Genomic DNA, 20,590 nt, shown 5'->3' with positions numbered 1-20,590 from the left:
ACAGGAACTCACACCCCAGCTGGAAGATTTTGAGTTTTATAGCAAACCATATAGTACAGACCCGGGGCCCAGCCCCGGCTGGGTCCCCCACGTGCCCCCCGCCGGGCTGCCTCTTTCCCCTCCCCCAAGCGGCCCCAACCTCAAGCCTGCGCGACCCCCAGGACCCCCTCCCGTCGACCTCTGATCCGCCCAGTCCCTCCCCCCACCCGCGCACCTCCCTGTTACCTGAGGTATGTGGATAAATTCCCCCCTCCCCTACATGGTACAACCCAGCTACCCCGAGGCCTGGGCTGAGGGGCGGGCCCTGGCTCCCCTAACCCCGCCCCCACACCGGAGGAAGGGGCAGGGGTGGGCCAAGACTGTTACTAAGTTCCCACGGCAACCAAGAGGGGCCATTACCAGCCTTAGCCCTGGCTTTGGGACGTGTCCATTGGCTGCTATTTCCATGGCAACCAGGAGTGGCAGTTCCCTGGGCAAATGGGATACAAGTTTCCATGACGATGAGTGGGAAGAGCCAAACTGAAGGAGTCTCATCTTCCCCATCGCTGGGATGGCACCCCACTCCACTGCAGGTCAGGAGGGGTGAACTGCTCAATACAGTAAAGCAAGAAAGAGCCTGGTGGTGGCGCAGCGCCCACCGGTCCAGTCTCAGTCCAAGCGGTCCGGCCCTCACACTCCAGCTCCCCCGAGTCCGAGATTCCCCAGGTTCAAGTAACACTTCAGTACAGATGAATGTTCAAGTATTGAACGGGGAGGCAGGTAGGGGGCTGGGGTACCCCTCACCACTCCCCTGGGCCACGCTGAACAGCAGATAGGCCAGCTGGCCCCCACTCCTCGCAATAGCTGCCATTGTCAGTGACTTTCAAGGAGTCAGGGTTGGGGGAAGGAACTGAAACTGGGGAGTAAGAGGAGGAGTAACCCCCGAGGGAGTGCTACTGCCCCCACACCTGCTCTCGCCCCTCACCCCTTCCTTAGCCCTGGCTTTCCCTGGTTCCCCGAGTATCCCCACCTCTGACACCTGGACTCCCAATTGCTCCTCTGGTTTCCCTTTTTGCCCCTCCACCCCCCAACTCCAAGTATCTGGTCTGTTCCCTGCACCCTTGGTGGTCTGCTTTCTGCCCCCCTCCCCCAGCCCATCCTCCACCTCCCCCAGCCCCTGGCTCCCAATATCCTGTATGCAGATGTGTTTTCCCCATTCTCCCTCCCTCAAACTTGCACCTGACCCCCCGCCCACCATCCCTTTGGCTCAGCAACCCCAGTACCTCTGACCCACTCCCCCCAGGGGATGGACAATGAAGCAGGTGGAAGGGGGAGGGGATGGGAAAGAGACCCCCAGAAATATCAGTGCAGGGGGCAGAGTGGGGAGGCTGGCTCAAGTCCCTGGGCAGGAATCCCAAGTCGGAAAACTCAGGAATCCCAAGTCATGAGGTGGGTAACCTGGCCTCCTGGCAGGAGTGAAATGAAGGCCGGAGGTCCAGGCTCCTGAAGAGTTGGGGGCAGGGGGAGGCACCCAACTAGCTGTCCTTGAGAAGCAACTTCTCCTCTGGGCAGCGGAAGGGGCCAGGGGGCCCGGCAGCTGCCAGCCGGGCACAAGCTTCAGGTGAGAGCTGGCGGCAGGAGCGCAGGTCTAGGCGGCGTAGGCGAGGGCAGCGGCGGAACAGCGGAAGGCAATGGTCAGTGAGGCGGTGGCAACCTGGGGATAGGGTAATGGTAGCCAACACCAGGAGAGTGAGTAGGGTGTGGGCACTGGTCATGGGAATCAACAGGCCAGCAGGATGGACAGACAGGGGACCATGCTTACCAGCAAGATTGAGGTGTACCAGGGTCTCTCGAAGTGGGGAGGTGGGGGCTGTGAGGAGATGAACACTGGGGTCCCCGACATGGGCGCAGTGGCTGAGGTCCAGGGCGCTCAGCTGGGGCGCGTGGCGCAGCAGGAGTCGCAGGGAGGCATCTGTCAGCTCTAGGCCTGCCAAGCGCAGCTCTGCTACCCCCTGCAGCCGCCCACGGCTCTCCGTTTGCCCTGGGCAGGCAGATCAAAGGTCAGCACACCCCACTGCTTCCATTCCTGCACCTAGGCCCCCAGACCAGCTATGTTTGCATACCCATATTCCTCACCACCCCCTAAATCTGCAGCCACTATGTGAGCCTCGGCTGGTGCTCTCTGCGTGGCTTACTCTTGTCCTCATCTCATCTGTTCATTGCTCACACTGCCTCCTCAGTGAGGCCTGCCATGATTACTCCACTTGAAACTGTAATATTCCACAATATTATTTTTCCCTGCTTTCCCACCATCTGGCATATATTTTTCCCCCTCTCCTTCCACTAGTGTCGGTTCCATGAAGGCAAGAATTTTTGTTTGTCTTGTTCTTGCTTTAACCCCAACAATTGGGACATAGGTGCTCAATATATAGTCACTCATCTAACAAACGACATCCCTACCAGGAGTGCCATTGCAGGCTGCTCTCCCACGTTCCTCTCCTTCCATGATTAGTAAAGTCACCAACTGGATACCTTTCTCTCCATTCCCCCCGTCACCACTCTGAGTCAACACCACTCTTGCCTCACCTCCTGCCCCAGCCTCCTCACTCACTCTAGTCTCGCCTCTTCTTTCCGGAATCCAAAGAGAGCCATTCTCAAATACAGGTGGGCCAACATCCCTTCTGTGCTAAAAACTCTGAGAGCACCTCAAAGAAGTTCAATCTCCTTGGTGGAACACTGCAGCTCCTACAAGGTCTTATCACTTTTTCAGCTCTTCACTCCTCTCCCTCACCCCCAAACACTTGCACCCAATTCCACAGGTGACTCTGCCCTGAGACTCTCCTGAGGCCACCTGTGCTCCGTCCTCTGCTGGCCAGTGTCACTGGCTTTCAGGTCTGAACTCGGCCTTTCCCTTTATCTCCGGGGTACATGAGCTTACACTGCTCAACTCTGCACCCAAAGCGCACAGTCTGCTTTCCTTTTATTGAATTTACCAGATTCCTGGCATTACAGTTTCTGTGTTTTTTAAAAAACTAAACGCCTATGGTGCACCAGCAGCCACTAATTGAGCACTCACTGTGCGCCAGACACAGGCTAAATGGCTGCCTGCCTGCCCCTAGGCCAGTGGCTCTCAAACGATGTCCCTTGGAAGGCTAGTTAAAATGGATTGCTGGCCCTGCCCCCAGAGTTTAGGTGCTCTAAGCTGGGGCCTCAGAGTTTATTTTTCTAGCAAGTGATGTTGAAGCTGCTGGTTTGGAGACATGCTTTAAGAAGCACAGCCTTGGGAGATAAGCTCTCTGATAATCACTCCTGTTTACTGATGAGAAAATGGAGGTTTAAACCATTAAGCAATCTGTCCAAAGTCACATGACTATGAAGTAACAAAGCTAGGACAGCAGGCCTGGTGGCTCCAAGTCCAAACACCTACCACCATGCTATATGCCTCCCGGGCACCAGCCTGGCGCTTAGATAAACTGGATCAGATGCCACAGACTCATGAACCTAGCCTACGCGAGTGTTTTATGGAATCTGCAAATGCTAAAAATTTTCTAAGTGACTAAGCCTACCAAAAGGACATTTAAAAAATACATATTTTTTTCTTGTTGATTTGAAAGGAAGTGAGAGGGAGAGATAGAAACATCAATGAGAATCACTGATCAGCTGCATGTCCCCCGCCCCCCACACACACACACACACTGGGGATTGAGCCCGCAACCCAGGAATGTGCCAACTGGGAATCAAACCATGACCTCCTGGTTTACAGGTCAATGCTCAACCACTAAGCCACATGGGCCGGGCCTACAGGACATTTATAATTATTTTTAAATTTTTTTTTGGGTTTTTCTTATTGATTTCAGAGAGGGAAAGGGAGAGAAACATCAATGATGAGAATCACTGATTGGCTGCCTCCTGCACACCCCCTACTGCAACCCGGGCACATGCCCTTACCAGAATTGAACCCAGGACCCTTCAGTCCACAGGCCGATGCTCTATCCACTGAGCCAAACCAGCTAGGGCAAAGGACATTTTTATAAAGAAACTAGAGGCCCAGTGCACGAATTTGTGCACAGGTGGGGTCCAGCTGGCCCCCCCATGGGGTCCCAATCGGCCAGGCTGGCAGGGAGGGGGGATATGGAAGGTGGGGAAGAGGACAAACCAGCGAGGGCAAAGGCCATTTTTATAAAGAAACTAGAGGCCCAGTGCACGAATTTGTGCACAGGTGGGGTCCAGCTGGCCCCCCCATGGGGTCCCAATCGGCCAGGCTGGCAGGGAGGGGGGATATGGAGGGTGGGGAAGAGGACACGGGAGGTTGGCAGGCCTGCCCTGCCCATGATGGGGGTAAGGGCGCAATCGGGGGGCGGGGCTGGCCGGCCCGAGGAAGGTTGGCTGGTTGGCTTGGCTGGCCACCCTGTCCCTGATGGGGTGGGTGGAGGGCTGGGGGTGGGTGGGGCCAGTGGGGGGGAGGGCCTCCCCCCCCCCCCAATTGGGCTGGTTGGCTGGCTGCAGTGCCAGTATTTCTGGTCACTTGGCTTTAATATATATAGATTTAGATATTGAGCTTTTCCTTGAAAATTGTAAGATCTGACATCACTGGGCTACCCTTTCACCTGACAATTGGCTGGGAATGGGTTGCTAGAGGCTACTGCCTAATGTCCTGCACCAATCTCATCACTTGCTGCCTCTGTGAGTACCTGACTTGGCAAGCTCTGAATTCTAGCCGCTCCTTTTTTTCATTTGAGGAGCTGAGAGCTTAGAGAGGGAATACATTACAGATGCCATCAACCTTGGGCCGCAGCTTAAGCCATTAGAGGAAAGCAGAGGAAAGGGACCCTGGCTTGGACAGGGAAAAGGAGGCATCAGTGAGGGTTTCGCTGAGGTGGCAGCATTTAAGTTGGGCCTTCAAGGACTAACCCTGTGGAGAGGTGGGAGAAGAGTACGCCAGGCAGAAAATAGCAGGGGCAAAAGCAAGAAGTAGAACTTTAAGTTTTGCTCCAGGAATGCTGTACAAACCAGGCAGCCAAGATCAGAAAAGTAGGTGTAGAGTTCCAACATGCACAATAGGCCTCGAGGGCCCAGAAGGCTCATCTTTGCAAACTCCTGATAAAGGCGCTTAAACTGAAATGAATTCAGGCAGAAGGAGATGGGATCAGTCTGCCAGCCAACCAGCACTTCCTCGCCTCATGGAATGCACTGCTCCCAATGCCCACCCTTACATGAGCCCACATCTTCCCGGCTCAGTCCAGTTCCAGTCAGAGTGGGCAATGGGTGAATGCTCTGGTCTGGCTTTGCCTGTGTGACTTGCAGCACTCAACCCGTCTGGACTTCTGGTACCTCATCCAGAAAATGCAAAGAATCCTAGTTGCTTCTCTACCTCTGTTCCAAGGCTGCTGTGAAGGGGTGCAGTGGAGGAGGGTGGGAAGAAGGGAGCCATGAAAGAGCGGTGAAAGCTAGTCCTTGCCCTCACAGAGCTTAAGAACCTAGTGAGAGGAAAGATTTTAATCAAATCATTTCTGTACTGGGAAGGAACGCTCTCAAAGTTGAAGAGGGACCTGAGTTCAATGGGGAAGAGAATCATGGAGGACTTCTAGGAAGAAGTGGCATTTACCTTGCAGCCTGAAAGGTGATTAGGTGTTAATTAGATGAAGGAAGATATGAGCATTCTAGGCAAAGAAGAGTAGGCAAAGGCCCTGAGGCTGGAGGGAACTTGGCAAGGAGGTTGAGGTGGCTAAAATGCAGGAACCTCATGGATGAGCAGGAACCAGACTATGGCAGGCCTTAGTGAATACAGTAAAACACTGATCTTTATCCAAAGAACACCAGGAAGCAACAAAAAAAGAGTTTACAGCACAGGAGTGAAATGGATACATTTGTCTTTCTGGATGGTTCCCCTGACTTCGGAGTGAAGAACAGACTGGTGCAGACCAGAGAGGATGCTACTGTAAGCATCCTATTTCTTGGCTAGACAAGGAGGCCCCAGACCTCAGGACCCCACACCTTGTATGACCCCCAATGTGACCAGACCTCTGCTCATCTGACTAGCCTCAGCTCCCAGCATCCCCCTCAGTCAATATAGGCCTCCTGCCCCACAAAACTACTTATTCTGCCTCAAACTCCCTGGAAAAACCCTGTCCCTTTCAGGACTCAGTTTAGCTCCTTTAAGGAGGGCTTCTTGCATTGCTCCTTCGCCCCCACCACAGCCCTTAGCCTACCACATCATGCTATATAACCTTCTATTTCTGAGCCTCCCTCTCTCTGCATGACTGGGGTTCCACCAGGGTGGGGAATGAGGCTGATTCAGGCTGAGGTCTCCACAGTCCTATACAGGCCCAGGCTCAGGCCCAGGCCCAAAATGTGTTCAACAATAAACCTGACTTTACTTGGCAGGGTACCTGGGCCTGAGCCCAGTGAAGAGGTGGCTGGTCTGACTGGGGAGATACTACCACTCCACGCAAACTTCCAAGTCAATCGGCTCCCTCTTTCTGCTCTTTTCCCTTAGGAAAATCCGTATCTTTTGACTGTACGGCAAGGGAGTCTAGGGACTAAATCTATTGCTCAGCCATATTTTTACTGGATCCACACGTGAATTTTAAAAGAATCTGAATTAATTTCCATCATTTAAAAACCAGGATATGCTACAGAAAATATATATTCCTGGCTCCTCTTGACAAACAGAACTGACTGGCCACAGAGGTGACATCCTTCCACAGCAATAGCCACGGCTCCCTTTGGAGAAGGCTGTCCCGTGGAGCCCACCATACCCCGGGGCTTCACTTAGACCCCTGGCTTTTCCCAGAATCCAGTGTCATCCTCCTGTCCTCTATTGTGCTTCATCCCATAATCATCTCCCCCCCGGAGGCCCGGGACTACATCCTCTGCATCCTGTTCCCTCCACGCCTATCACAGGCCCAGCACACAGTAGGTGAGTGAATGAACAATGGCCGAGCAGGGCCTTCCTTTTCAAACTCAAGTATTCTGTCCTTTCTTCAAACCCTTTAACACCTCGCATGGGCCTCAGAACCCCACCTTGCCCAACCCGTTCTACAAACGAGCCAACGGAGGCTGCACCTGGTTTGGTGTCTGGCGGAGGCAGCAGCAGCTCTCGGAGCTGGGAGTCTTTAACATCCTCAATCCAGCGCAGGTCCAGGAGCCGCAGGGCTGGCAGTGGGGCTGAGCCCAGGGCAGAGACAGAGAGCCAGGAGCAGCCAGACAGCACCAGTTCCTGCAGGCCTGGGGGAAGTTAGGAAGCTGGTGCTGGGAGGGCTCTGTGCCAGGCTTATCCCACAAGTCATTCTATCCAACCTCACCACCTTGTCATACCTTGCAGTCGGTTCAGAAGCCACATGAGTTGCTTCTTGGAGACACCTGTCCAGCTGAGGTCCAGGGCTCGGGGCTGGCGACGAACCACACCACTAAGCATGGGGGGAGTGAGTGACTTCCGCCGGCTCAGGTCCATTCGAGGCCACAGACGCTTGTCATAGCACCTGGCAGCCACAAGAGGGTAGACAGCCCTCAGCTCTCAGGGAGCCCGCAGCCCTCCCCACTCAATGGCACACCCGTTTTCTCCTGATCCACACAGAGGGTGGGAGGAGGGGGCTGCTGGAAGCTCCGGGACCCAGGCCAAGAGGACTGAGTTTGGGTCTCAAACCCATTACTAAACTAGATGCAAGTTTCGTTAAAAACTATTTTAGTTAAGAAGTTTTCAAACAGTCTTCCTCCTGGGAAACTCCAATTCTCCTTGCGCCTCAGGGGCCTAGTTTAGAAAATGAAGATAATGGTCCTTACTGGCCTGCCCCTCAGGGCTGCTCTAAGAGCAAATGAGGTCATTCTGGTTTTCTTACCTTACAGCTTTAAGACACAAACATCCTAGATACTGTAGTTTCTGTAACACCAAAGGGAGCTTCAGCACTCCCAGCCCCCACCTGGGACTGCTCACCAAGTTATGTTGTTGGCTTGTGGTCACTTCTCCTCTACCAATTTCTGCTCTTTTTCTTTCTTTTTTTTTTTTTTTTTACCACCACTAACCCTGGAGTTCTTCAATTAGATGCCACTATAGTTCATGATAAAGTATATTTTTGAAGATTTACTCTGGATCATTCCTATCCTTTAATACAATATAATGTGCTGACTTTATGAATACATTTAAAAGGATAAACAGTCCTTTCAATGCCAATTTCTGCTCTTGATCCACATCTGCCCACCCTGATGGCCACAGCTGCCTCAGGCTTGACTTACAGCCCTGGTTGCTCTTTAGTTGACTATTGAGTCCCATGAACTACAATGTGGGCTCCACAAGGGCAAATCTGGCCTTTTCCCTTTGGCTTCCCCAGTACCCAGCTCTGTGCCATGGGCACGGCAGGTTATCTGTTGCGCATTTGTTGTAACGAATGGGGCCAAGCTTCCATGAGCACTGCTCACACACACTGCAGTTACAGCTCTTCATGTATTCACCCGGTCAATGTTTATGGAAGACCTGGCAGGCCCCAGGTATTGAAGCTACAAAGATGAATGAGGTCTGAACAAAGGTAAAGCAGGTTTCCTGATCCCAGCATTTCTGACAGCCTTGACATGCCCTTTGGGAAAGGGCTTTCCAAACTTATTTCATCAGGGAACCCTTCCCCAGCAAAGGTTATCTATTAATACTTTGCGGTGCACTAAGAGTTCCTTGAGACTCCCTTTGAAAAGTCTTTTTTTCTTAAGTATATTTTTATTGATTTCAGAGAGGAAGGGAGAGAGAGATAGAAACATCAATGAAGAGAATTATTAATCGGTTGCCTCCTGCACGCCCCCTAATGGGAATCAAGCCTGTAATCCAGACATGTGCCCTTGACCAGGATCGAACCTGGGACCCTTTAGTCTGCAGGCCAATGCTCTATCCACTGAGCCAAACTGGCTAGGGCTGAAAACTCTTCTTAATGCAGTTCTTGAGGGCATGTCAGGAATTTCCCACTGGGTTAGATGAACTGTGTCAGAAGCAGCAGGGGTGGAGAGGGCTCAGGAAGATGTATCTCTCCCTGTCCCCCAATTCTGAAGGGCTTTTTCGCCAACCCCAGTCATTTGCTATTCACTTATCTGCAGAACATGAATTTATCTTTAAATTGATCCCCTCTATGCACTTGAAACCAACACTGTTTCACATAAATGTGTTAACCATAGAAATAAATGTAATAAACACAGACCAGGGTTATTAAATTCTAGCCAGTTGTCGATGTAGCTTTGGGCTACCACCTAAAGACTTTTTGTTAAACAAGGAGACGAGTATAAGAAAGGTATTAAAGATGTGCAACAGCACACAATGGAGAGACCTCTTTTTCAAAATTAATGAAAGAATTAAGCCTTTTTGTGCTACTTAAAACTGCCAGGCATACCTCAGAGCCCCTGGGTGACATGTTAGGGAAGTCTGGAGGCCCAGACCTTAAGGCTTCAATCCCAACAATTCCACCTCCCTGCCCTATCACCTCCTACCACTCCTCCCTCTTCTGGCATTCCAGCCTCTCCCGCTCCAGGTTCCATCCACTCAACCACTACCATTTGCAAATCTCTCCAATTCTAAAAAGGAAAAGAACAAAACAAAAACCCCACCCTCAACACAACTTCTGTCCTTAGGTCCTGCCCTTTCTCTCTACTCAGCAAAATCTTATTCCATTCAAACCTCTTTCTCCCCACTCTGACCCAATCCAGAGTCACAGCTCAACTGCGACCATCACCTTGAAGCTCCTCCTGGATCTTCCATGGCTAGAAAGGAACCCCTTCCCCCTGGAGGTACACAGTTGTTCTGTATCGTACTCCACAAGAGCCAGGACCAACCACAGCCTACAGATACACAAGGCTGTCCGGTGCCAACACATTTTGGCACATACATTGTGCTGGAAATGCCAACCAATCCAGATCCTTAAAGGCTCAGCGCCAGTGCCTCCTCTTCCAGGAAGTCTCCCCTAACATTGCTTGTCCTGGAGCTAATGGATCCCTTTGCTCTTGCATGACCAGGAAACTGGAGTTGAACCTCAGAGCAGCAGCCAACAGTCACTGAGGGCCCTACTGACACTCAGTGTCCAGCCTCCACTGGGCACAAAGCAGTCAGGAAGTGGGGGAGACACAGCCAGTCCACAGAAACTGAAGCAACAAAGAACATGATAAGAGTCGATGAGGAGGCTGAGACAGGGAGCCGCCCAAGGAGACAATGCCTGATGAGATTTGAAGGACAGCAGTCACTACTCCAGGGAGGAGTGGGTAGGAAGCCAGTGTACATCCCAGACGGGGAAGAACTAGTACCCGGGTCCAGGATACAGAGAGAACACAGAGAGCTCCGAGAAGTCAGGCAGCATGAACAAAGGACAATTCATCATCTCCTAATAAGAATGATGATGATGATGACGACTATAGCACTAATAACTACTATTTATCAAGGGTTTACTATGTGCCAGGTACTGTTGTATGTACTAAACATTTAACCTCACAATAGCCCTAGCAGGTAAATACCATTATCTCCTTTTTATAGTAAAGAGAAATGAGGCTCAGAGAGGTTAAGAAACTTGTTCAAGGTATCACAGCTACTAAATGGTAGCAGAGCCAGGGTCTGGATCGGGATCCTGAACTCTGGTGAGTAGGGAAGAGGCAGAGGTTGAGGCTACAGAGGAGGCCTAGGGTAGGGGTGACATGTCAAGAGGGACTAGAATGGCCCTGGCCACCAAAGGGTCGAGGGTTTGGGCCCCGGTTAGGGTGCATGTGGGAGGCAGCCAATCAATGTTCTCTCTCTCTCTCTCTCCTCTTCCTCTATCTTTAAAATCAATTTAAAAAATATCTTTGGGTGAGGATATAAATAAGTAAATAAATAAATAGAATAAAAAACCCATTTTTTTAAAAAAAGAAGGACTAGAATGCCAAGCTGAAGTGCTGTGGCCACAGAGCTCAGAGGTGAAGGGCATGGGTACTAAATCCTAGCTCTGCCACCTCTGTGCTCTGTGTGACCTTAGACAAGTCACTTGCCCTCTCTGGGCCATTCTCCAAACTATAAGAGGAATTAAATGCAACACTTAATTCAAAGGTTTGCTGCAAAGACAAAGAGAGTACAGGGGAAGTGTTTACTGCAGCCACGGGGGCACCGTTCGTGTCCAATCGGACTGTGGGAGCGCGTTGTGAGGGCAACAGGGAGCCATGGATGGGTGCTTTCTAAGCTGGGGAATGACACTAAGGCAAAAAGCAGGAAGAACTCCTCAGGGATAAAGCATGCCATCATCCAGGGGGGTCAGGGTTTCATGTCAAGTTCTCTAAACCATTCACTTTACCCTTAACTCCAGCTACCCCCTGAGTCATCCCCTACTAAGCCCACCTCAAAAATCCTAAAATGCAGTCCTAAACCTCCCTCTTGCAGAGGCCCTTTAGGGACACAGAGATGGAGCAGCCCAAACGGCCACCTGTAAGGAGCTCAACAGCCTCCTGGTCTCCAGTCAAAGCCAGTTCTTCCCTCTCAGCTCGCGGTTCCCTGATGCTTCCATTGTCCTCCAATCTGTCATCTCTAAGCCTCTACTTCCAACCCCAGCTGGCCTTGACCCTGTGTTCCAGTCCCTTTCTTGCCACTCTCTCTGCCCATGTTCTCCAAAGTCCCACCCCTCTTCCCTGCAACTCAACAATTTCGACACTTCTGCCTGCCTTCTCTCCCCTCCTTTTTTAAAAATGATTTGAGAGATCGATTTATTGTTGCACTTATTTATGCATCCATTGGCTGCTTCCTGTATGTGCCCTGGTCAGGGATCGAACCCCAAACCTTGGCGTATCAGGACAACTCTAACCAACCGAGCTACCCTGCCAGGGCTTACCCTCAGTCTTGACAGGTCACTTCGCCTCCCAGTTCCAAGAAAAGATAGAAGTCACCAGAGAGGAAAGCCTGCAACTTCCTGCTCCCCACCTACAAATTTCTCTCCCCACCTCTTTCTACACTCCATCCTGATTTTCTCACTGTCTTTCATTCATTCAACAAATATTTCCTTAGTACCGACTGTATGCCAGGTACCATTCTAGAAAGCAGGTACAGTCCGAGCCATCAAGTCCTGTCCTAGAAGCTGATGTCCTTGACCCTGTGTGACCTGGCTTCGGTCTCCCCATCCCCATGTAGCACAGCCAAGGACACCAAGGCCTCCTTGTAGCAAAACGCAATCGCCACTCTGGTCCTTGATCTCCTTTTGGCAACATGCAACACTGTTCAGCACTCACTCCTTCCTCCATCTCCCTCCCTCAGAGCACAGCTCCGCCCTTGATTCCCTCCAAGTCTCTGGCTGCTCTTTCTGTAACTCACAAATACTGACATTCTGTCCTCTGCCTTCTTCCTGGAAGCCGATATCTATAGATTAAAACTCCCAAACTTGGATCTTTCTCTTCGTAAATCACTTCACCTTCTAGTTCCAAGAGAAGACAGAAGCCACCAGACAGGACAACCTGCAACCGCCTGCTCTCCTGCTGTCTGTTCACTGCTGTGCCTCTAGTTTCTGAACTTGGACCTTTCTCTTGAGCCTCAGACTTGTACATCCAGCCGTTTCCCTGCTAGCTCCGACTGGCCCACAAACCTTCCAGACCACACGTGTCCAATCTGTGTGCTTCCCTTTCCCCTACAACTTGCTTCTCTTCCTTTGGTATTCCCCAACGTGACGACCGGCACTGCTGTCCAGCCAGGCTTGTGGCCCAGAAACTCACTTGAGTCACCCTGCGGCCCCATAGCCACTGAGTCACCAAATCCAAGCTCTTCTGTTTTTGTTTTTGTTTTTTAAATATATCTTTATTATTGCCGAAACCGGTTTGGCTCAGTGGATAGAGCGTCGGCCTGCGGACTAAAGGGTCCCAGGTTCGATTCCGGTCAAGGGCATGTACCTGGGTTGCGGGCACATCCCCAGTGGGAGATGTGCAGGAGGCAGCTGATCGATGTTTCTCTCTCATCGATGTTTCTAACTTTCTATCTCTCTCCCTTTCTCTCTGTGAAAAATTAATAAAAATATGTTTAAAAAATAAATAAATAAATAAATAAATAAATAAATATATCTTTATTGATTTCAGAGAGGAAGGGAGAGGGGAGAGAGATAGAAATATCAATGATGAGAGAGAATCACTGATTGGCTGCCTCCTGCCCGTCCCCTACGGGGGATCGAACCTGCAATACCCTTGGCCAGAATCGAACCTGGGACCCTTCAGTTCGCAGGCCCACGCTCTATCCACTGAGCCAAACCAGCCAGGGCTCTTCTGCTTCTTAAAAAAGTTCTCAACCTGAGTCACTTCTCTCCATTCCCTGCCCCTGCTTCTGCCCACAGGCCTTACAGAGCCTTCTGAGTGTTCCCATTGTGCCCCACGGGTCCCTGCTCTGCCCTACCCTCTGCCTCTTATGGAAAACCACCATTTTACTGAGTATTTAGTACCCTCCAGGAACGATGCTAAGTACTTTGCAAGAACCATCTCATTGAATCCCTACAAAGTATTAACTTGAACTCCAGACAGTGGATGAGAGCACCGAGGCGTTGATAGGTAGAACTGTCCAACCACAGCCATACATCCAGGAGGGCCGGAGTCACAGCTGATGAAACACATAAGGACCCAACTCCAGGGCCCAAGCTGGAAACCACTGTGAGTCCAGCCTCTCTCTACCTCTGGTCACACGTATCTCCTTGAGGCCGAGATCAAGACCTCTTCAGGTCTGGATCCCTTGTACCAAGCACAGAGCTGGCCCTGATGAAGAGGCCTCAGCCAACACTTCCTCAACTATCACATGAGGCCGGGGTGGTCATCTCCAGCAACCGCTCTCACTATTTGCTTCTATGCTGCAGGCTGACGTGGAGCTATGTTCTGAGGATGTGAAAGTCTGTGCTTTCAGTAATTACTTGTAGCTGAGTGAATAGTAATGATTATGGTTAAGGCATCAAGTAGTTTCTTTTTCCCAGGTACTGCCCTCAGCTACAAAACACCATGAGGTATACAGACAATGCAGTATAGAATCTTACTAATCAATGTCAACACAATAAGTTAAATTAAAAACACCACACCAACAACTCTGACGTAAACGTTCTGGTCCTGCGTTAACAGGTGAAGAAGAGGAGGCCAGAAGCAGCTAAGGAATTGGCCCAACGGCAGACGCTCCTGAGAGGAAGAGTCAGGCTGAACCGCAGGCACTGACCTCCAGACGCCAGCAGGCATGAACTGGCACCCAGAATCCACAGGAAAAGCATCAGAGTTCGAGCTCAGCCACTAACTTGCACTGTGACTTCAGGAGTCCCTCCTTCCCTCCCAGGGCTGCTATCATGAGGAAAATCAGCCAACATTTGCAAAGTGGCCAACAGGGTGTCTAATCCACGGTAAGTGCTTGAGAGAGAGCCTGGATTTTCTCATGTAATAAAATATTTCTTGAGCATCTATACTGCCCTTTGTCTCGTGCTGGGAACATGAAGATAAAACAGACACAGTATCTGCACCACCCCAGAAACTGATTAGAACATGAAAATGAACAAATGAATGAAGGCTCATCCCCTCCATGAGCTGGGAGGGGAACAGAGTGTTCCGAGAGTTTGACTGGGGGAGGAAGGCCAGGGGTTTGGAAGCTGAGGGAGATTTCTGAGTAAACAAGGTTCAGGAAGCAGTGGGGAGATGGGGGAGGACAGGCAGAGGGAGCTGGTGGTGGCTCTGGGGCATGAAGGCGTTACTCGAGGTCAGGAGGCCCAAGTATGGCTGCCTGTGAGAGGGCAGGGGCTGGCGCAGCCAGGAGTGTTCTCATGTGTAAATGGAGCAGGTACGATTGTCCTCGGAAGAGGAAGTGTGAAAAGCAAATGCGATGATGCATATACAGCCGTCAGCACTGTGCTTGGCACATACTAAACACTCAAAAATGATATTGTTAAGAGGAAAGATTCGGGAACCCAGCAGAGAGGGGCTGGGTTCAAATTCCTGGTTCTCTTGCTTCCTGTCCACATGATCTTGACCTCAGCTTCATCTGTAAAGGGGAGGAATAGTACCTACCTCACAAAGTCGTTATGAGGATTAAATGAGCTCAAAATAGAAAGCAGCCCATGCACAGTAAATGCAGAAGTATCGTGCTGTCGTGTGCAGACACTACAGAAGTAGCAGTGACCAGGGAGGAAGGATAAGGAACAGGTGACAAGCCACCCAGAAAGTGAGGAGGGTGTCGGCAATAGAGCCTAGGCCTGTGCAGGCCACTCACCAGCGGCTCCAAGTCCGGCAGACTCGCATGCAAACGCACAGCTCTCGGGGCCCCAGGTGCTGGAAGACACGAAGCCAGGCAGCCCGGGGCAGAGGGTGGTCGGATCCAGCAGCCAAAGGCAGTGTGTCGGGCTCAGGACTTCGAGGTGGGGGCCGTACCACATGACGCTCCAGCTGTGGGGGCCGGGGTGGTGGGGCAGGGCCCAAAGGCCAACTGAGGAGGGGCCCCCCACTGCCAGGGCGTACGGCCCGTCGCCCCCCGCGGTTCTCCTTCTCGCCTGAGCTGCCCCTGGCTGGCCGTCGCCCGTTTCGGGCCTCGCCAGGGGCCTCATCCTCACTCAGGGATGTGCCTGATGAGTCGGAGTCTGAGTCTGAGTCCGAGGAGGACGAGGAGGTGTCAGGCACCCGCTCTAGCAGCTGGCACATCCGCTTGAAACGCTCTAACTTCTCCCTCTGTGGTGACGGGGACGGCACCGCTGGGCCCTCGGCAGAGGCCAAAGGTGGCTTTGGTTTCTGCAGAAAGATAGGAGACGGCTCTAGGGTCCGACACACACTCTCCCACCCCCTGCCCTCGAGGAGCCACCAGGGGATGAACAGTCCAAGGGATAGTCCTGATCCAGCCCTGGCTCTGGGCGATGTGAGGCCTTAGCTAAGCCAGGCCTGAACCTCACATTCCTTATGTCACATGAAGGCACTGATTGAAAGAATTAAACACCTTATGGGTTCCAGTAGCTCATGAATTTCCACAAGCAGTGTGCTATGAAAACACAGTCCAGATTTGAGTATTGGCTTGGCCATCAACTTGGAAAGCCCCTATCTCACCATCTACAACATGGGGCGTTGGACTAGACAATTCCAAGTGTCCAGTCAGGGGTGTGAGAATAACAAAGATCACCTGGCCCCAGGCAGAGCATCCCCCTCGCTGACCCGGCACATCCTCACAGCGCTTGAATGGAGTGGCAACCTGGGTCACTCTTTTTAGACATGAGGCAAATAGGCTCAGAGAGATTAAGCGCCAAAGTGACAAATGGCAGGGGCAGGATTTGAATGCAATCAGGCAGGTTTAGTGTGTCCATGCAAAGTGACATCTGATTCGGAGCTTTGCTGTATGACCTTAGACCAGTCTTTTAACCTCTCTGGACCTCATTTTCCTCGAATCTAGGTGATTTTATAATTTACAAAGTCCATTTACTTCCAGTAGATTTAAACAGTGCGACAGGCAGATAAGGAAGGTAGATTTCCCAAATGAGAAAACTGAGTCTCAGAGCAGCTGACAGATTGCCAAGACCACACAGGGAGTCAGCAGGCAGAGATTTGGACTCCGTTCTTTCCCCTTTAAGGTTTAGAAAGATGGTGCAAAACGGTCAGATAATACCCTGAGGGTTCTTGGAAAGTCAGGGGCTCCTGAGGCCCCGGCCCCAACCCACTCTCCCCCTCCACTCTTCCAGGGTCCAGATGCCCATCGTGGCCAAGGGGGGCAGGGGTAGGACAAGGTGAGCAGGAAAGCACAGATCTGTCTCCAGGGTGGAGGGTGGGGCAAGGAAAGACGGGAGAGGGAGGGAGGAGGTCCCCGGCACACCTCCCAGTGTTCGGGAGGGAGCCCAGGGTGGCAAGACGAGAAAGCTTGGCTTGGATTCAGAACCCTGGGGGGCAGAAGGCCTGGGCCGCCTGGGTCCGATCCTCGGAGGAGGCAGGCGTCTCCACCCACCTTCTTCAGGTGCCTCTCACGGCCTCCTTTCACCTACCAGGGAAAGAGGGAGACATAGGGAAAGGAAGAGACCCTTAGTCCCTCATTGTCCACAAACCTAAGATCCATGGCCTCCTCTTGGACTACAATTCCCAGAAGCCCCCACCTCAAGGAGAACTCTGAGCATGCTCACCTTCTAACCAATGTCTTGGCTCAGTGAGTATGCTCTCATCTCTTCTTTCTTCCCCCTCAGGCCCTTCCTAGCCCCTCCTTCTTCCTCTGTAGCAGCTTTGAGAATGCTCTTTCCCTAATCCCTAAAGTACCCAGGGCTCCCAAAGCTTCACTGCCCAGTGCCAGCTGCCCCTCTCACCTGAACCTCTTCTCTACACTGAGTGTGCCCCATCCTCCCCAGCACCTCCTGAATTACATCTCCCAACAATCCCTGAGGGAACCCACAGAGGGCCCACCCTCCCCAAAAAGGAACAGGACTACCACTCCCAGATTCCCTGGGGCTGAATGTAGTGAGCATGCTCCCTGGCTCACCTTTTTCTTTGGGGTTGGGGGCTCATTCCCTGACTCCCTCTCCTTTCTTTTGGGGGGCCCAGGCACGTCCTCTGGGGGGGGCCCAGCAGGCAGGGGGCCCTTGCGCCTGGGTGGAGGTGGTGGAAGTGGCGGCTCCTCCGTCAGCTTCCATCCACTCCCCAGGCTGGCACCCTCCTCTCCGTTGTCAGTCCTTCGGCGGCCTGGTCCCTCACCTGAATCCTGAGGAGATGGATGCTGGGGGTGAGATTCTGCACAGCGCCCCAGCCCACTGGGAGCCCAGCACCCAAGCCCAGTCCTGCCCCTACCTTGCTGGTCCGGCCTTCCTGGGTACAGCGAGGGCACTCCCAGCAGTTAGGAATTTCCGCATTGATGACACCCTCAGCCTTCCCCATCTGTGGGCAGAGGCAGGGAATGGATAGGGTATCCGTGAAGTCAGAGGCAGTGTTCCCAGCCTCCTTGCTCCCTGACAATTTGCCCATCCCAGGCTCCAGGTTCCCCGGGGCCATCACCTTCAGGCAGCCAGGGTGGACGATCTCGTTGCAGATTGTACACTCCATGAGGCTCAAACCAAATTTTTCTTCCTCTCCCTCCACTGTGTCCTCCTTCCCAGCCTCCCCACACAAGAGGCACACGGCTGTGTGTGGGAGCACGGGCTGTTGGGGAAGAGGGGGCATCAGGGACCCAAAAGCAAGCAACAGGGGAAAGACCCTTCTTTCTGGGAACCTTGCCGGCTACTGGAGGAGGTTTAGAACCTAAGGCCAAGCTGGATCAGATCTTGAATTATTTCTTCTTTTTTGGCAGTATGACCTTGAGCAACTGATTTAATCTCATTCCTGTTTCTCCATTTGTAAAATGGGGCTAGGAATTTTTCCTGTGCAGAACTCTTTAAGGATGAGATAATGCAAGATGGGCATTTGTTACATAGTTTGTTCTCACTGTTGTGAATGTTCAGCTAGATCCAGGGCCTGTATGACCCTGGAACTGTTGCTGGCTTTGTGAGGAAGGGAGACCAGAAGCAAACATGACACTAATACTCAGAGAGGGCTGGAGGGGAGGCGACAGCAGCCTGGGCTGATTCTGAGTGTGCTCAGTGGGCAGCCTAAGCGTTGCTCTGGAGCTCACCATGAACCGGGTTTGGGCAAGACTCCTAGGAACACTACAGGCTGGTCTTAAGGAAAAGGGAGCAGCCTTCAGATAACATGACTTTGGGGAAGACAGTGGTAATACTGAGTCCTATCAGGGAAAAAGGTAGTGAAATAGGCTCAGGGAAGAAGCAGGTAGGGGGAAGAAGGAACAGGAAAGTGGGCACGGGCTGGGGGACAAAGAGAAGAGAGGGGCTGTGGGTGAACAGACCAAGCAGTAAGAGTCGCTGGAGGGGAAAAAGGAAGTGATGGTGTGGGGAGGGGGCACAGGATGCTACTGGAGGCTCATGGCTGCAGGGGAAGGGCCGCTCTTCGGAGCCCTGGAAGCTCAAAGGATGCGGACGGCTGAGAAGAAACCTATGCTCCTCAGAAACCTACTGTGCGCTGGGCCTTGTAGCAGGCGCTTGCGTGTCTGTGCTGTTGTTTATAACTCAGCAAAAGAAACATTTTGCAGAGACAGTGCCTTCGAGATTCCGTGATTTGCTCAAGGTCACACAAAGGGTAAGCTCAGCCTCAAATCCAAGGCCACTCTGGCAGGTGAGGAAGAGGCCAAAGAAGGCTAAGTAAGACCTATTCACGGGGGCTCAAGAGGTATTCACAGATACCTCTAGGCCAGTGGTTCTCAACCTTCCTAATGCCGCGACCCTTTAATACAGCTCCTCATGCGGTGGTGACCCCCAACTTCATTGTTACAAATTGAACATAATCAAAGCATAGCGATTAATCACAAAAACAATATGTAATTATACATGTGTTTTCCGATGGTCTTAGGCGACCCCTGTGAAAGGGGCGTTCGACCCCCAAAGGGGTCGCAACCCACGGTTGAGAACCGCTGCTCTAAGGAGTGGGATGCGAGGGGCCAGGTTTTCTGTGGGTCTGTGCCTCTGAAAGTCGGGGAACGTATGACGGTAGAGACTGGGTTAGATTCCTCTGTGCCCTAACATCGCCCTCAGCTTGGAGATGGGGGGCAGGGGCGGGGGTGGGGAATGGGCCCGATGGACATCTGAACAAACCAGTGAACGAATGAGTGAACTAACCAACCCCAGAGTAAACCCTAGGAAGGAGCTACCCGCCACCCCAGAAAGGCACTTGGGCCAGCTGGGGAGGGCGCCCAGAGCCCCACGGGGGTGGGGGCGGAACTCACGGCAGTGCACTGCCGGAGCAGGCACGACTGCTTCATACGCCCGGGCCCGCCGAACTTCTTCATGTCTCGGCAGAAGTGGCAGTCCCCGCACTCAGTTCGCACACAGGCCCGGCAGCGGCGGCAGCGGGTTCGGCGTCGGCGCGCTCCGGCCCCCGGCCCCCGGCTGCTCGACGACATTGGGGGCGTCAGCAACGCCGAGGGCTGTGGGTGAATGGCGACAGGGTCAGGTGGGCCCACTGGAGCCCCGAAACTCCCGACAGCTCCCTCCATTTCCAGGCAGAACTCACCCTCCTACCCAGGGAGCCAAGGAGCATGGAGGTCACCCTCCTGCAGGGCGTAGGGACCCCTCTCTGCAGCCTGGCTCTCCCCAGCGGCCACCTGCCTCCTCTAGTGCTTCCTCAGGCCTCCCTGACGGGCCCGAGGAGGATGAAGGGAAGCGGCCTCTCCACTGACACCCCCACTTCCAAGCTCCGTGGGAAGCAGGGCTCCTTGTCTGTGGCGTCCCATTAGGGGGCCCCAGCTTCTCCCGCCCCCCACAGGCGCTGTACCCATGCTCTCCCAACCTAAATCCTCCCGATTTTCCGCCAAGACGCCCAGGCTCCTAAGTGGGAGCGCCAGACCTTCCCCCCCCCCCCCCCATACACAGTGCCACCCAATTTCTCCTCCCCCAACCAGACCCAGTGGGATCCTTGCCCCCCCCCCCCCATCCCTGAAGACCCACTCAGCCGCCCAACTTCCGGGGCTGAGACCCTCCTGCCCCCAAGACCTCCATCCCCAGCTCCCCCGAGCCCTCTGCTCCGAGACGCCTCCTTTCGTATTTATTTCTCAGGTCAACCTGGGCAACTGCTAGATCCCCTGGGACCCTAGGACCCGCCTGACACCTCAACACACACAGGGGGGGCTCCTCCG

The 20,590-nt window shown here is 52.8% G+C and overlaps 1 protein-coding gene across 1 annotated transcript; it reads right to left on the bottom strand.

Moving 5' to 3' along the window:
- Nucleotides 1–21: 21 nt before the first annotated feature.
- FBXL19 (F-box and leucine rich repeat protein 19) lies at nucleotides 22–20,010 on the bottom strand. The gene is made up of 11 exons (XM_081088955.1): nucleotides 19,969–20,010; nucleotides 19,682–19,882; nucleotides 17,905–18,048; nucleotides 17,701–17,787; nucleotides 17,396–17,614; nucleotides 16,874–16,906; nucleotides 15,167–15,678; nucleotides 7,297–7,460; nucleotides 7,045–7,206; nucleotides 1,802–2,020; nucleotides 22–1,693 (listed from the first exon to the last, which is right to left on the bottom strand). Exons 1-11 carry the CDS (start codon nucleotides 19,993–19,995, stop codon nucleotides 1,515–1,517), a joined length of 1,947 nt encoding a protein of 648 aa, XP_080945081.1. The 5' UTR covers nucleotides 19,996–20,010; the 3' UTR covers nucleotides 22–1,514.
- Nucleotides 20,011–20,590: the final 580 nt, after the last annotated feature.

Source organism: Myotis nattereri (genome assembly GCF_964212035.1).
Source record: "Myotis nattereri genome assembly, chromosome: 4".
NCBI lineage: Eukaryota > Metazoa > Chordata > Mammalia > Chiroptera > Vespertilionidae > Myotis > Myotis nattereri.
This window is presented reverse-complemented; position numbering and strand designations above follow the sequence as displayed.

Bases quoted from the DNA above. Each gene is read 5' to 3' on its own strand.
- FBXL19 (XM_081088955.1), bottom strand. From the start codon at position 19,995: ATGCTCCTTGGCTCCCTGGGTAGGAGG. The intron at 15,679-16,873 runs GTGGGTGGAGAC...ATCTTTCTGCAG, and splicing joins GTGAGAGGCACCTGAAGAAG to AAACCAAAGCCACCTTTGGC. The intron at 1,694-1,801 runs GTAAGCATGGTC...CCCTATCCCCAG, and splicing joins GGTACACCTCAATCTTGCTG to GTTGCCACCGCCTCACTGAC.